At 41.8% G+C, this 12,830-nt stretch overlaps 1 protein-coding gene across 1 annotated transcript in view; it reads right to left on the reverse strand.

The window, feature by feature from the left end:
- PLB1 (phospholipase B1) overlaps positions 1–12,830 on the reverse strand; it is a 106,542-nt gene that overhangs the window by 87,743 nt on the left and 5,969 nt on the right. The window contains exons 3-12 of the mRNA XM_081904735.1: positions 12,655–12,713; positions 11,635–11,689; positions 10,459–10,517; positions 6,271–6,308; positions 5,821–5,864; positions 5,481–5,562; positions 4,744–4,795; positions 3,625–3,699; positions 2,449–2,511; positions 1,119–1,201 (exon numbers count right to left, since the gene is read on the reverse strand). Coding sequence (XP_081760861.1) covers positions 1,119–1,201; positions 2,449–2,511; positions 3,625–3,699; positions 4,744–4,795; positions 5,481–5,562; positions 5,821–5,864; positions 6,271–6,308; positions 10,459–10,517; positions 11,635–11,689; positions 12,655–12,713 — 610 coding nt within the window. The remainder of the gene's footprint in view (positions 1–1,118; positions 1,202–2,448; positions 2,512–3,624; positions 3,700–4,743; positions 4,796–5,480; positions 5,563–5,820; positions 5,865–6,270; positions 6,309–10,458; positions 10,518–11,634; positions 11,690–12,654; positions 12,714–12,830) is intronic.

Raw genomic sequence — 12,830 nt, forward strand, 5'->3', positions numbered from 1 at the left:
AATGGGGAGAAGGGGGATAAACCATAACGCTATTTACTTTTTATTGCACAGCAGAAAAGGCTTTCCAAATAATAGGGAGTCTGCAGATTTAGAGGGGAGAAAGTGTGGGGCAGCAGTAGGCTTTCTGCTGTTTGAATTAAAATAAGAAGACTATAAAATCAGAGTGAATATAGGACAAAATCAAATCGAAGCATTTATGGGATAAAAAGTTACACGATATCAGCAATGATACACATTGATTGGAAATGAAGCATCCCCTCAAAACTTTTGCAGACACAAACTCTATTGAATGTGGAATTGGATATAACTTCCTTGCTAGCATCCTGAGCACAATGAATCATGGCATATGCCCCATACGCTCAACAGACAGTACCACACTTCTAAAAGATAAAGAAGCTATTGCATTGTGCTGGAAAGAACTGTGCCGTAGCTGCTGAGGTCCTCTCAAAAATTCTCTTGGGGATGCCTCTAGCTCTGTGGTTCTTGTATTGACTGAGCAGGTGGACAGACTACATGACCTATAAGCCCTCATTGCGATTCCATGGAGTCTCACTCTCTCCTTCTCCAGCTTAGAATTCGACATACAAAAACAGTTTTCAGTCACCCATATCAAAACATTTTCAAATCAGACATAATGTGGTGTGTTTTCCCCTAACTATGGTGAAAAGTTCTCAGAGGTCTGCAGAAATAACTTCCAGCACTCCAAAAGGAAGACAGACCATCACAGGTATATCCAAATAAATAACTAGAATCTGTTATTTGATGATGACATAAAATGTGGGTAGTGGAAGAAAGCTGATTCACCAAATGACTTTAAAGTTTGGCAAAATGGCCTGAGTAGGGTCAAAGAGGAAGGTTTCCCACAGTTGGTCCTAATTTCCAACATAAAGAAAGCAGCCTGCTTTGGAAGTTGTGATTAATTGAGGTGACGGATATTTGGCACACCAAGGTGAACCCTTTCAGAAGCGCAATCAGGATGACTATTGATTTGGTATGCGGTACAGCAATCTTTTTATATCCCTGTCACAAAACGCCTCTGGAGAAAAATGAACACTCCTCAGCAAGGAACACAATGAGAGCTCTTGGCTCATCAACAGCTGCAATAAAATGGGATTTACCTGACATAATTCTGATCATTGTGCGGAAGAGGTGAGACTGTGAGCAGAGGAGAATCCACCAGGTTTACAAAAACTTTGGGCATCTATAGTGATAAAAAAAATGATTAGGAAAAGCTAGCAGTTGTGGGTTGTTCACTTTCACCAGAATATTTTCTCTTAAATGGCTGCACCACTTGTATTCATCAGGGTCCATCCATACCTCATCTCAGTGTAGACTGTGACTCCCTTGTGCCTCTCTTAATTCCCCTTTCTCCATGCAGTGTTCTCCCTCAACTACTGCTGCCCCACACTTTCTCCCCTCTAAATCTGCAGACTCCCTATTATTTGGAAATGCAAATAGGAATCTTTAGATTTGGAGAGCAGAAAGTACAGGACACCAGTAGCTATATCATGCATCATGGTTGAGGGGGGATTGAACGACACACAAAGGGTTCACAGACCACATAAAGCCAAGATATGGATGGGCCCTCAATTGATTTCTATCCTGGACAAGGGACAAATAAATGAACATTGGCAGTTTCTGCTCCCATTTCCACCGGTATTCTCCAACATCACCAGTCTGCTGTTTTATTTGCTTATTGATTTGAATTTGATTTGGAGATACACACACACACACACACACACACACACACACACAAAGTGGTACCTCAGTTTTTGAACATAATCTGTTCCAGAAGACTGTTCAAGTTCTGAAACGTTCAAAAACTGAAAACTCAACAGCCAACAGCTAGGCCTCAGGATCTTGCACTCAACAGAAGCTGCGTGCCATGTTCGACTTCTGAGGCATGTTTGAAAACCAAAGCATTTACTTCCAGGTTTACAGCATTCGTAAACCAAAATGTTCGTCAGCAGAGACGTTCGAAAACCGAGGTACCTCTCTCTCTCTCTCTCTCTCTCTCTCTCTCTCTCTCTCTCTCTGTGTGTGTGTGTGTGTGTGTGTGTATCATGGGAGTTGTTTTATACTGCAATGCAAACTAAAATAGGAGATGGATATTATAAAGAGCAATATATAAATGCCTTACATAAACAAACTAATACATTGAGATGAGATTTCTGCAGTTTAGGGAGTTGGACTAGATGACCCATCTAGTCCAGCTCTGCCATTCCATGATTCTATTATCTGAATCAGGTATTGGAAGGGGTTTTATGTGGTCCTTGTTATTTTAAACCATGTGCAGCCACACTCACTCATTCTACATGCTTATTTTGTAGTTTGTTTTCCTCTTCTAAATTTCATCTGTTATAATAGTTCTCTCTGTTTTATAGACATTATACAATGAAATAAAATCTCTACCCAAAAAAAAGGAGGTGGAGAGGAAATAGCCCTTACTTCTTCATATAAAAAATCCAAGACTTCTTCAAGTTGTTTTATGCTGTCAAGGTGGGAAGTTGTCTGCTGGAAGTGAAAGGATTTATGTTAGAGAGCGGATGAGGTGATGATTCATTTTTATACCAGACAAAAGGTTGACAAAATAGCTGTCCCCCAGCATTCACCAACATGAGAATGAATCAAGGTTGGGAACTACAGACTAAACAATTAGTGCAAGAGGTAGAAGCACAATTTTCAAAAATGAAAGGCCTCTGACCTTACATAGAATTGAAATATGCCCATCAACTCTGCAATGAGAATCTAATGTTTTTATGTATCATAAAGAGGTCCCTAGAATGGCACCAAACGGAAGAACCCCGGGGCAATATATTGATCTATATTCTTCCAGCACTTTGAAAGGAAGCAATCAAGAGGTGAGCAGACAATCCAATTTGAACTAGGCTTTTCCCAAGACTGATTAATCACTGGATGAGTAGCCCTTAGCTAATAGTTTGAGGATTGCATTCTTATGAATTTTAGAGAATGAGAGAGGGGAGCGGGGAGCAACTATTGCCTTTCAAATATTCATATACAGTTATCACCTCTGCAGACTTCAAACAAAGTAATTTGCAGAGAGTTGATTAAAGCCCTGAGGAGGGAATGTTGCAGAGCCTGCCGTATAACACAGGCTGTTTGGTGCAATATGCACACAAAGGTAAAAGACCCGAAATGAAAATTGTACTTTGTTCTTTGGAAGGAGTTGTATGGACCAAGGATAAATGTGTAGCATTGTCAGGGAGGAAAAAGCAAACCAGAAATTAAAATAACGCACACCTTCAATTGATTTGAACAATGTCCAAATGGGGGTATTCGTGAAGTTGATTAACAGTATGCAGAAAAGCAGAAATGTTCAAGTATCAAGAGCAGAGCAAATAAGTAAATAAATCCCCCTGAATGCTTGAATGGCTCAGTGGGGCAGGCAAAGAGGGAAAGAGGACTAGATTTAAAAAGAAAGAGTCTTGTACATTCTAGGCAAAGCTGGAAGAAAAGTAAATATGTTGTAGCACCTTAAAGACTCACATTTTAATGATATGATCAGCTGTGGAGCTGTTATCCATGATAACATCAACATTTTAAACCATATTATTGAACCTAATTCCTTGGTCCATTTGCCAAGCCAAGACATGGGACTCTTACCTGAGAGATGGACGCTTGGAAAGGACATGGATGAAAAATTGTGATGAGCTTCCAGTCATGTTGGTAATCTGTCTGCTGCAGGGTAAGAGCACAAGGAACAACAACGGTCACACTGCAGATTAATAAGGGAATAGGAATCAAGCTGTGTATGAGTGGAAGATTCCAGCAAAACTAGGACTAGTACAATAGGAAGCTTATTCACTTTGGCTCTGACACAAATAATGTGGCAGCCATGTCTCTTTTTAGGACTCACCTTATTCTTTTTATTCTAAGTTGTTTTAAACTATTTTTAATATTGGGTTTTAACGTAGGGTGAAGGACAAGTAAATGCTAGTACTACTACTCCTAATAGATTTGAACATATATTATGGAAGTCCAAATGCAGCTGGCAATAGACTCTGCCCACTGAGCCACCATTTTGCATCTAGCCTGACCCCCACTAGCCACTGTTTTACATTTAATGCCACTTACTGGATCTCAGGTTTCTAGTTAAAAAAAACCTGAAGTAGACCCCGCAGATATGAAACCTGCCCACCCCTGTTTCCCAGATTTGGTGTGTGCTATTTTTCCAACTAAGAGCACACAGTGATATCTGCCCTGCAAACTACCTTTCTTCAGGTGGTATCATCTTCACTTTGGAGGTGGGGAGGTAGATGTGAGAAATTACTGGTGTCTGAATGCTTCAGGGAGGTTTTTATAAAGTATTAGCCCTTGCGGGGGAGCAGCACCATTTTGACTTTGCTACAAAAAACACACACCCTGCGTCAGCAACAGCGAAATCAATTTGAGAGGCAATTGCAAACATAAATAAATCTTTGTGGGCCACAACTGCTCACTGGTCTATAGCGTTAGTTAGGGCTGTCTTAAGCATATGTGGCACCAGAGTGCAAAGATCTCCCTGGTAAAGATCTGCCCTGGTTGCCCATTCACTGGCTCAGTCACCCCTGAACTTGCGGCGCAGAGCCGCCTGCAGCAGAAGAGCCCGCCGCAGCACTCCGACCGACGGGCGGGCTCCTCCTGGACTCAAATCTCAGGCCCCGGACTCCTTGCCTTGCACCCCTAAGAGCTCTGCACCCCTAGCGCCTATGGGTAAGACGGCCCTGGCATTGGTATACATACCTGGCTCCCTTTCATGTTCTTCACAATTTCTTTAGCTTGATCTAAGAGATCTCTGCACCGCAAATGGAAAGGGGAAATTGTCAAACAAGCCTTTATTCTTTATAGGCACAAAGATGAAATGCTAACAGCATAAAAAAATCTATAACGCCTTCCTAATCATTTTTGATGAGGTCATGTGGCTTGATCCTGCAAGTACTTAGGGGCAGTAATGCTTTTAAAAGTAAAATCTCAGGCCGAACTGAATGTTACACTTCAGCCAAAGTGTACAGCAGCATTTGTTAATTATAGGCATCATTATTTTATTGGAACACAGCACAGTAAAACCTCCCCATCTGTGACTGGGACGACAATCTGCCCCACCTCCCCACCCGAGAGGCTACAAGGAAAGCCAATGTACCCATCATACATTTTAAATTTGAACAGAATGGGGTTCTGCTTTTCTTTAGGTAGAATGTGGGTACCTATGGCAGAAGTTTGTTTAGTGCAGAAAGCTAGAGGACTGTTTTCTATGTATTTCCTATGTAGAATATGGTCCTCGCATGTTCTGAGCAGAAGGCAGGAGACCAGGCATTCGGTCTATAAAATAATTAGGTCACTGGAATGATCTAGTAAAGGTGGAGTTTTTTTTGTACATTCCTTGGTTGTGTGAAACTAGAAAGTTTTCATTTGCTGTGTCTTTTATCACCCAAATAAGCCTTCCAGTTCAATATGAAGTAGCAAATAAAAATAGAACTTACAGGGTCCCATTTCTTGGCACTGCGCTGCTGTTTCGAAGGGAGGAATAATACTGCACGGAAGGATTAAACCTGCTAATAAGAGCTGCAAGACATACACCCAGTTCAGTAAATTTGTGGGCTTTGGATTTGCTTGTAGGAACATGAGATGACAATGGGCAACCATCAACCTGTTTCTTTGTTTGGGGTTAGTAGAAAGCAGGGAATAGGGGCCTTTGGTTGCCAAGAAATAATACATATTTTTATTGATAAAGTGTTGGGCAATAGATTAAATTAAAGAGAGATCTCATCTGTAAAGTCAAACAATCAACAGAACATGGAAAGTTTAAACGATAAGTCATACCTGTTAGTATTTTCATGCTTGTCGTGATAAGATCCCTCTCTGTGCTATAAACAGAAATAATTCATGTTTTCGTATCGGAAAGAGTCATGGCGTGAAACGCAAGGTGTTTTCATTTGAATTTGCTTTTTTCCTCTTCTCTCCCCCCATCCCTTTCCTCTTGTGTGCCATGCCTTCTGGACTGTAAAGGTGACTCTCTTGTTATTGTTGTTGTTATTGTTGTTCTTTTAACTCTTGGATCTGACCCACCAGTGTCTCTGGATCATGACTTAATTGTAAAATAGAAGGAATTCCTCTTTGGTCTAACGGCAAGACACTTTTCTCTTGGCTACTAAAACCACATCTTTAGGGTTTCCCTCTGCACTGACTCTAGCCTGTCACCGTCATGCTTTTTTCACAGCTAGCAAATGTGAGACACATCTGTAGTTAGTAATAAATGATGAAAAGCTGTACCTTTGGAGGTCTGGCTGCTCCAGCTTGGTGTCCCCCATCTGTAAATAAATATACAATGATAAATGCATCAGAATTTTGCATCTTTTCCTTGTAACCCTTTCTTACTTTGTCTATAGCTGTGGGAATGGGGGGGGGGGATAAGATAAGATGGCGGCGTGTGTAGATGCAGCGGCTGGTTGCTCCTCAACTCAGAATTTGGCTTTTTTGTCCTGCCAAAATAGACTTGTTTATAGTCGGCAGGACATGTTATCTATTCGGCTACAGAGTGAGTGCTGCACAAATTGTGAGTGTCTCTGCATCTGCAAGGAAGATTTTTTTACTTCAAAGAACTGGGGATTAAAGAGACACAGGAGAGATCGTAAACAGAAGAGAGGCTGCAGAGGAGGAAGGCGATTGATCGATCGCATCCTGGTCACTGTCTCTTCGAGCTCCTGCCGTCGGGACGGAGATACAGGACGATGAAGACAAGAATGAGCCATCTCAAGAACAGCTTCTTCTCCAGAGCGATCTCGGCCCTGAATGGGAAACCTGGACTTTGAAAGTCATCTAATCTTCCTTGCTGTATTATACTGTATTGTTTTAATTAGTGTTTTTATAGTTGTTCTGATTTTGTGTGGAGTGCCCTACTAGGGTGGGTGGAGCAGCCAAGTAATCTCGTTGTCCCCGAGAGGGGGCAATGACAATAAAGATATTATTATTATTATTATTATTATTATTATTATTATTATTATTATTATTATTATTATACCACCTGTGAGATTGCCTGTAAAACCAAAAGCCTTTTTAAAAAAAGGGTAGGAAGCTTTGCTGAGCTGAGTAATTTTAAGATCTAGTACAGGAATAAGTCAAATGTGATTTTAATAAGGCTGCCTGCCCTGTCTGTAGTTCTGTGAAGTTTTGCCATGGCCTGTTGTTCAGTGTGCGCGTGAGGGTGAAGCTTCAGTATTACAAAACAGACAAATGTGAGCATGTGTATAATTCAGTCCTCCATATTGGATTGTGCTCCAACAAATGGAGCATTGGGCATTGTTTGGCTAAGCTGGTGCAGTGGCTTGGCGTGTTAATTGAACAAAGATGTTTGCAGGCTACCTTCTGCGAGGGAAGACCCTGGGAAGCTAACAAAGATCCTGGAGCTTAGTGAATTGAAGGGATTGGGTGTTCAGGGACAAGAGATCAAATGAATGGTGGAGAGTAGGCAATGGAATACAGTGGTACCTCTGGTTAAGAACTTAATTCATTCCAGAGGTCTGTTCTTAACCTGAAGCCATTCTTAACCTGAGGTACCACTTTAGCTAATGGGGCCTCCCACTGCCGCCGCACGATTTCTGTTCTCATCCTGAGGCAAAGTTCTTAACCCGAAGTACTACTTCTGGGTTAGCAGAGTCTGTAACCTGAAGCATTTGTAACCTGAAGTGTTTTAACCCAAGGTACCACTGTAAGAGGAATCTGAGGAAGGTGGAGAAGCAGACTGGGGAAAACAGGTCATTGATGCAGGAAAGGGATTCTGTAAAAACTCAACAGTGCTTAGGTTCAATTTGTCTAACCTTCTTTGAAAGTTGGCATGTTCATACAATATATTGATATGCACTTAGACATTCAATGCCAAATCCAGTGTGTGGAATTACATCACCTGCGCCTGACCTTCCTACTGCCTCACCACTCTCCTTAGCAACCCTGGCATTGGGAAGCGAGGTGAGTGATGCCACCCTGCTGCCCATGCCACCCTGCCAACCGCTATTGATTAACTGGCTGATATCTCTTCTTAATAAAGTAGGTGACGCTTGGATGGTCTTTGCTATCAAGTGTCAACATGAATTATCGTGCCCTTTTAAGAATCAGTGACAGATGGCAAGTGCAAGAAGTCTGCTATAGCCATCGATCTCAGAAAACAAACCAGAGAATATACAGGGAGACAATTTAGCTGACTAGCAAGCAGGGACAACTGGTCGCCCTGCTAATCCAACCCTGAACTTACTGCAGCTGAATGTTACAGGAGATTGTAACTCAGCATGAGATTCTTAATCTCAGGGTCAAAAGATTCCTGCATTGAAGGGGTTTGGACTCAATGACCCTTGTGGTCCCTTCCACTCTACGATTCTGTGAAGTCCTGAGAATAACTGATTTGGGGTTTGCGTGTGGATTTTGTGTTTTGCTCTGCCAGTTTTCCTGGTTCTGTAACAGGTCATCAAATACTGAGCGGAAGGGCCATAGCTCAGTGGCAGAATATCTGATGTGCATGCAAAGCCTACTGTCAGAAGCAGAATATGCCTCTCAAAACCAGTCGCAGGGAAGCATCATTGGAGAGAGGACTCTTGCGCTCATGTCCCAGAGGAATTTGCTTTTGCCACAGTGCGAAGAGGATTCTGGATTAAGGTGGCCTCTGGGCTAGAAGATGACTCAGATTTTTGCCACAGTATTCTTTCTGGACAGAGGCAAGGAGGCTGAAGTGAAACTATCAGAAAGGAGAACACAGCAGTAGCCAGAATGAGGGGCAGAGGGAAAGAGCCACATTATATATATATATATATATATATATATATATATATATATATATATATATATGCAGGTTTTGGTGTCCTCGGGTGTCTTCCCGTGTAAAAGTTGGGGTGTCTAGGCGACGTTTCGACGAGGTCTCACTCGTCATCTTCAGGCTGGTGCTTTCGGCTTCTTGTTACTGGAACAGAGCAGGATCTCAGTGTTTGAGTTCCTATAAATACTGTTGAGGGGGTGTGGTGTATAGCCTCCAATGTTCTGGGCAGAGAGGAAGTTCCCAGGCTAGAACTTCCTCTCTGCCCAGAACATTGGAGGCTATACACCACACCCCCTCAACAGTATTTATAGGAACTCAAACACTGAGATCCTGCTCTGTTCCAGTAACAAGAAGCCGAAAGCACCAGCCTGAAGATGACGAGTGAGACCTCGTCGAAACGTCGCCTAGACACCCCAACTTTTACACGGGAAGACACCCGAGGACACCAAAACCTGCATTCCTGTACCCGTGAAAATCTACGAAAGCATATATATATATATATATATATATATATATATATATGCAATGTAAAGGGGGAGGCTGCTACAAACTTGGTGATGGTATTCCTGTCTTCGACTGGGACAAGTTCCCCCCACCCACGCAATTTGGTGTCTCCCAGGAAAGGGGTAGCTGGCACCTGGACTGGGATGCCCAGTTAGGGGTAGGGTAGGCTGTCCAGGATTCAAGGCCACTCTGCCCACTCACCCTCTTTATCTTTGCACGGTTTGAGAGGAAGGAGCCATGGGGCTTGGAGCTTCATGGCTTTTAGCATTCTTTTGTTGGAAGCTGCCCAGAGTGGCTGCGGAAGCACAGCCAGATGGACGGGGGTATAATAATAATAATAATAATAATAATAATAATAATAATAATAATAATAATAATAATTTAAACTTCTGCCCACTGCCACGTCTTAGTCCAACCAGCCGATCCACTTATAACCAACTGGTTGGTACAGATCAGCTGGGTGGCCCATCTGAGTACAGCCAGATGATCAGTGGTAAAGGGAGATGCTGCGCAACTTAGTGACAGACTGACTATGGAACAAAGGAGACAATAAATACAAGGCTTCATGCCCATTCAACAGGTTCCATCACCATAATCGACCTGTTCACACATTGCATGGAACAAATGTGCAGCCTGCTTCTCTACACATGTACAAGTCTTTGCGGGAAAAGAATGTACGCCCATTGATTTGCATACTCAACCGCTGCGTGCAGAGGCACACAGACTGTGTTCTTGTTGAATATGGCACATGAATGTGCAGCTCCACTTTTTTTGCACAGGTGTGAATGCCACTTTTGGCTATGGAAAAAATGAGCATACTAGAAAGGCTTGGGAAGAAAGTCAGGGCGTTCAGATGTATTTGGTTTGAGAAGCTGATGGAAAAGATAGGCAGAGATACAGAAATGCTTGCTGCAGATCAAGCAGCTATTGAAGGAACAGTTACAGGAGCCAGCTCAGAAGTTGGCAACCCTAGTGCTGGGGACAGGAGGTGGAACAAACCACCCATGGAACATGGGGGGGCACTTTTAAATTTTATTTTCTATACTAAACTATAACTTCACACCACAGTCAACATCATTCAAATTAAATACAGTTTTGCTGAAGAGCATGTTACCTTTGATCCCTTTTCCAATAGCGCTCATCGTTATACTCACATTTCCAAAACCTCCAATAGCAGCAACTGCTTTAATGTCCGATGGACTCAAAGTATGAACTGTAGAGATAAAATGTGGACTGCAGGTTAGAAAAATAACTGTTTTCCAAATGTCTATTTGCATTAAACAAATTGGAAGCAATGTGTAAGAAGCCACAATTCATATTTAGCATTTGTATCGGGTTTTTTGAAAAGGTTTTTCACAAAACTGTAAGAGCTTGGTAGATCTTTAGCATTGCACTTATTCTTTAAGTCTAAGTGTGTGTGCGCACATGCTTGCTTGCTTACTGACCTTATGACTAGCACTGAAGACTACTTAAATGAATAAAGTGGTAACTATTTTTAGCTGCTTTTATGCTGTTTGTAAATTGCCTTGAGACACATCATGTAAGAGGTTATCCATAAATCAATTAATTAATACACAAGTACACACATATATTAATCCCACACTCAAAGTATCCATTTCTTTGACATCCAGAAAAGTGAACCAAGAACTCTGAAATATATTAACAAATTCTCCCCCCCCCACCAAATTGTTGAGAAATAAGGTTCCATTATGTCTTATTTTCATATGGTCTGACTGTTGCATATAGCTAAATAACAGCCTGCGTATTTTTCACTGTATTTCAAGCAAAGATGAATACGACCCTAAGATTTCAATCATTTCCTTGGAGTAAGCTCCATTGAACTTAATGAGGCTAACGTATGACTGGACATGCATAGGATTCCACTGCAAACTATTATCTGAAGAAGGAAAAAGGACAGTTGTGCTGTAAAAATTGGACCTAGAAAGAATAATTTGTATATACAGTACAGTCCTGCACATGTCTACTCAGAAATAAGCCCTATTAAGTTAAATGGAACATATTCTCAGGTACACGTGTGAAGGACTGTAGCATAACAGTTTTAAAAGTTTGTCCAAGCTTCCATACACACCATACATTCAAAGCACCCCCCAAAAAACACACCCTAGTAACTGTATTCCTAATAGACCTCCCCAGCACCCTTAACAAACTACAGTTCCTAGGATTTTATAATTGGGGGGGGGGCTGTTTAAATACATGCTGTGTATACAGTCTAAGACTTGGGAGGGGAAAGTAAGCATAACTCCCAAATTTCGTATTCAACTCAGTGAATGTCTTCTTCTGCTCTAAATATGTATTTCAAAGATAGGTACCTGAAGACGAAGATGAGTGAGGGGAACTTAGCATCTTGCAGGAGAAATGCAAAGGCTGAAAGAAGAAACAAGCATTTTAGAAACAAAATTTACTGCCTAGGTAAGGCAGTAAAAGGAACCAAGACATGGTTATAGAGCTTTCTGAGAGCTCTCTTTCCCCGAAATAAAAAAAGAAGACCACATCATTATGAAATACAATATCATTTTTGGAAAGTAAGAGGCAGCAATATGGCCGCCCACACTCTGTAAGTCAAATATTTGCTGTTACTTTCCACACACATTTTAAAAAGGTACTCTCTCTTTCCAGTCTGAATTTGGAAGTTCTGTCTCCCATAAGACCTTCGTCTTTTCCAGCTATGCTTTAGAAAAGTTGTGTGGTCTCTCTGAGGTTCCATTCAGTGGTGAGGAAAGAAAATAAGAAGCCTTGAAAACTCTCCAGCCACTAGACTGTGGGGTGGACCTTCCTGGTCATTGGGAGACATGTAGAGTCAAGGAATGATGTCTCGTGGTGGAATGGGATCCTCAGCTGTTCTGAGGACCCTCTCCTTCCCTGGAACATCTTTCTCTGAGTCAAGATGGATCCTTCTCCCTCCACTCAAGGCCTTGCACTATAGCTATATCTGCATCCAATGAAAAGAAGAGACAGCACACAACCCTAAGACCCTGGTGTGGGTGGGTCTCGTAGAACATGTCGTAGAACTTCACGTTCTTAGAACATAAAGTTCTATGATAGGAGATGATCCTGTAACATTTCCTCATTTCCTTTCAGCAGCTGAAGCTTGGTATTGTAGCTCTGAAGAGGTCTCAACAGAGGGGCTGTCATCTATGCATGCAAACCTAAGACTGCATGCATAACCTAAGACAGAATTGCAGGCAAGAGCCTCCATGCATTCACCTGTAGTTATTGCTGGGCTGGGGCCTCAAGTGGAAAACTAAGTTTTAAGAAAGCCTAAGTTCGTAAAGTCTGAGAAACATTCATTACTCCTTTCTTCCTGCCATCATGCACAAACAAGTACTTGCCTCAGTTTCCATTTCTTCCTTCGTATCATTCTTGGGTGTCAGAACATGAGCTGCAGTACCTATAAGATGAAGAAATATAGGTTTTGTTTTATTTCCTTGCTCCCCCCCCCCCCGCAATCTATGGCTGTTGATGCATATGGCTGCTTTATTTTTGTGAATTTATGCATTCATTTGCT

Source organism: Podarcis melisellensis (genome assembly GCF_964234715.1).
Source record: "Podarcis melisellensis genome assembly, chromosome: 3".
NCBI lineage: Eukaryota > Metazoa > Chordata > Lepidosauria > Squamata > Lacertidae > Podarcis > Podarcis melisellensis.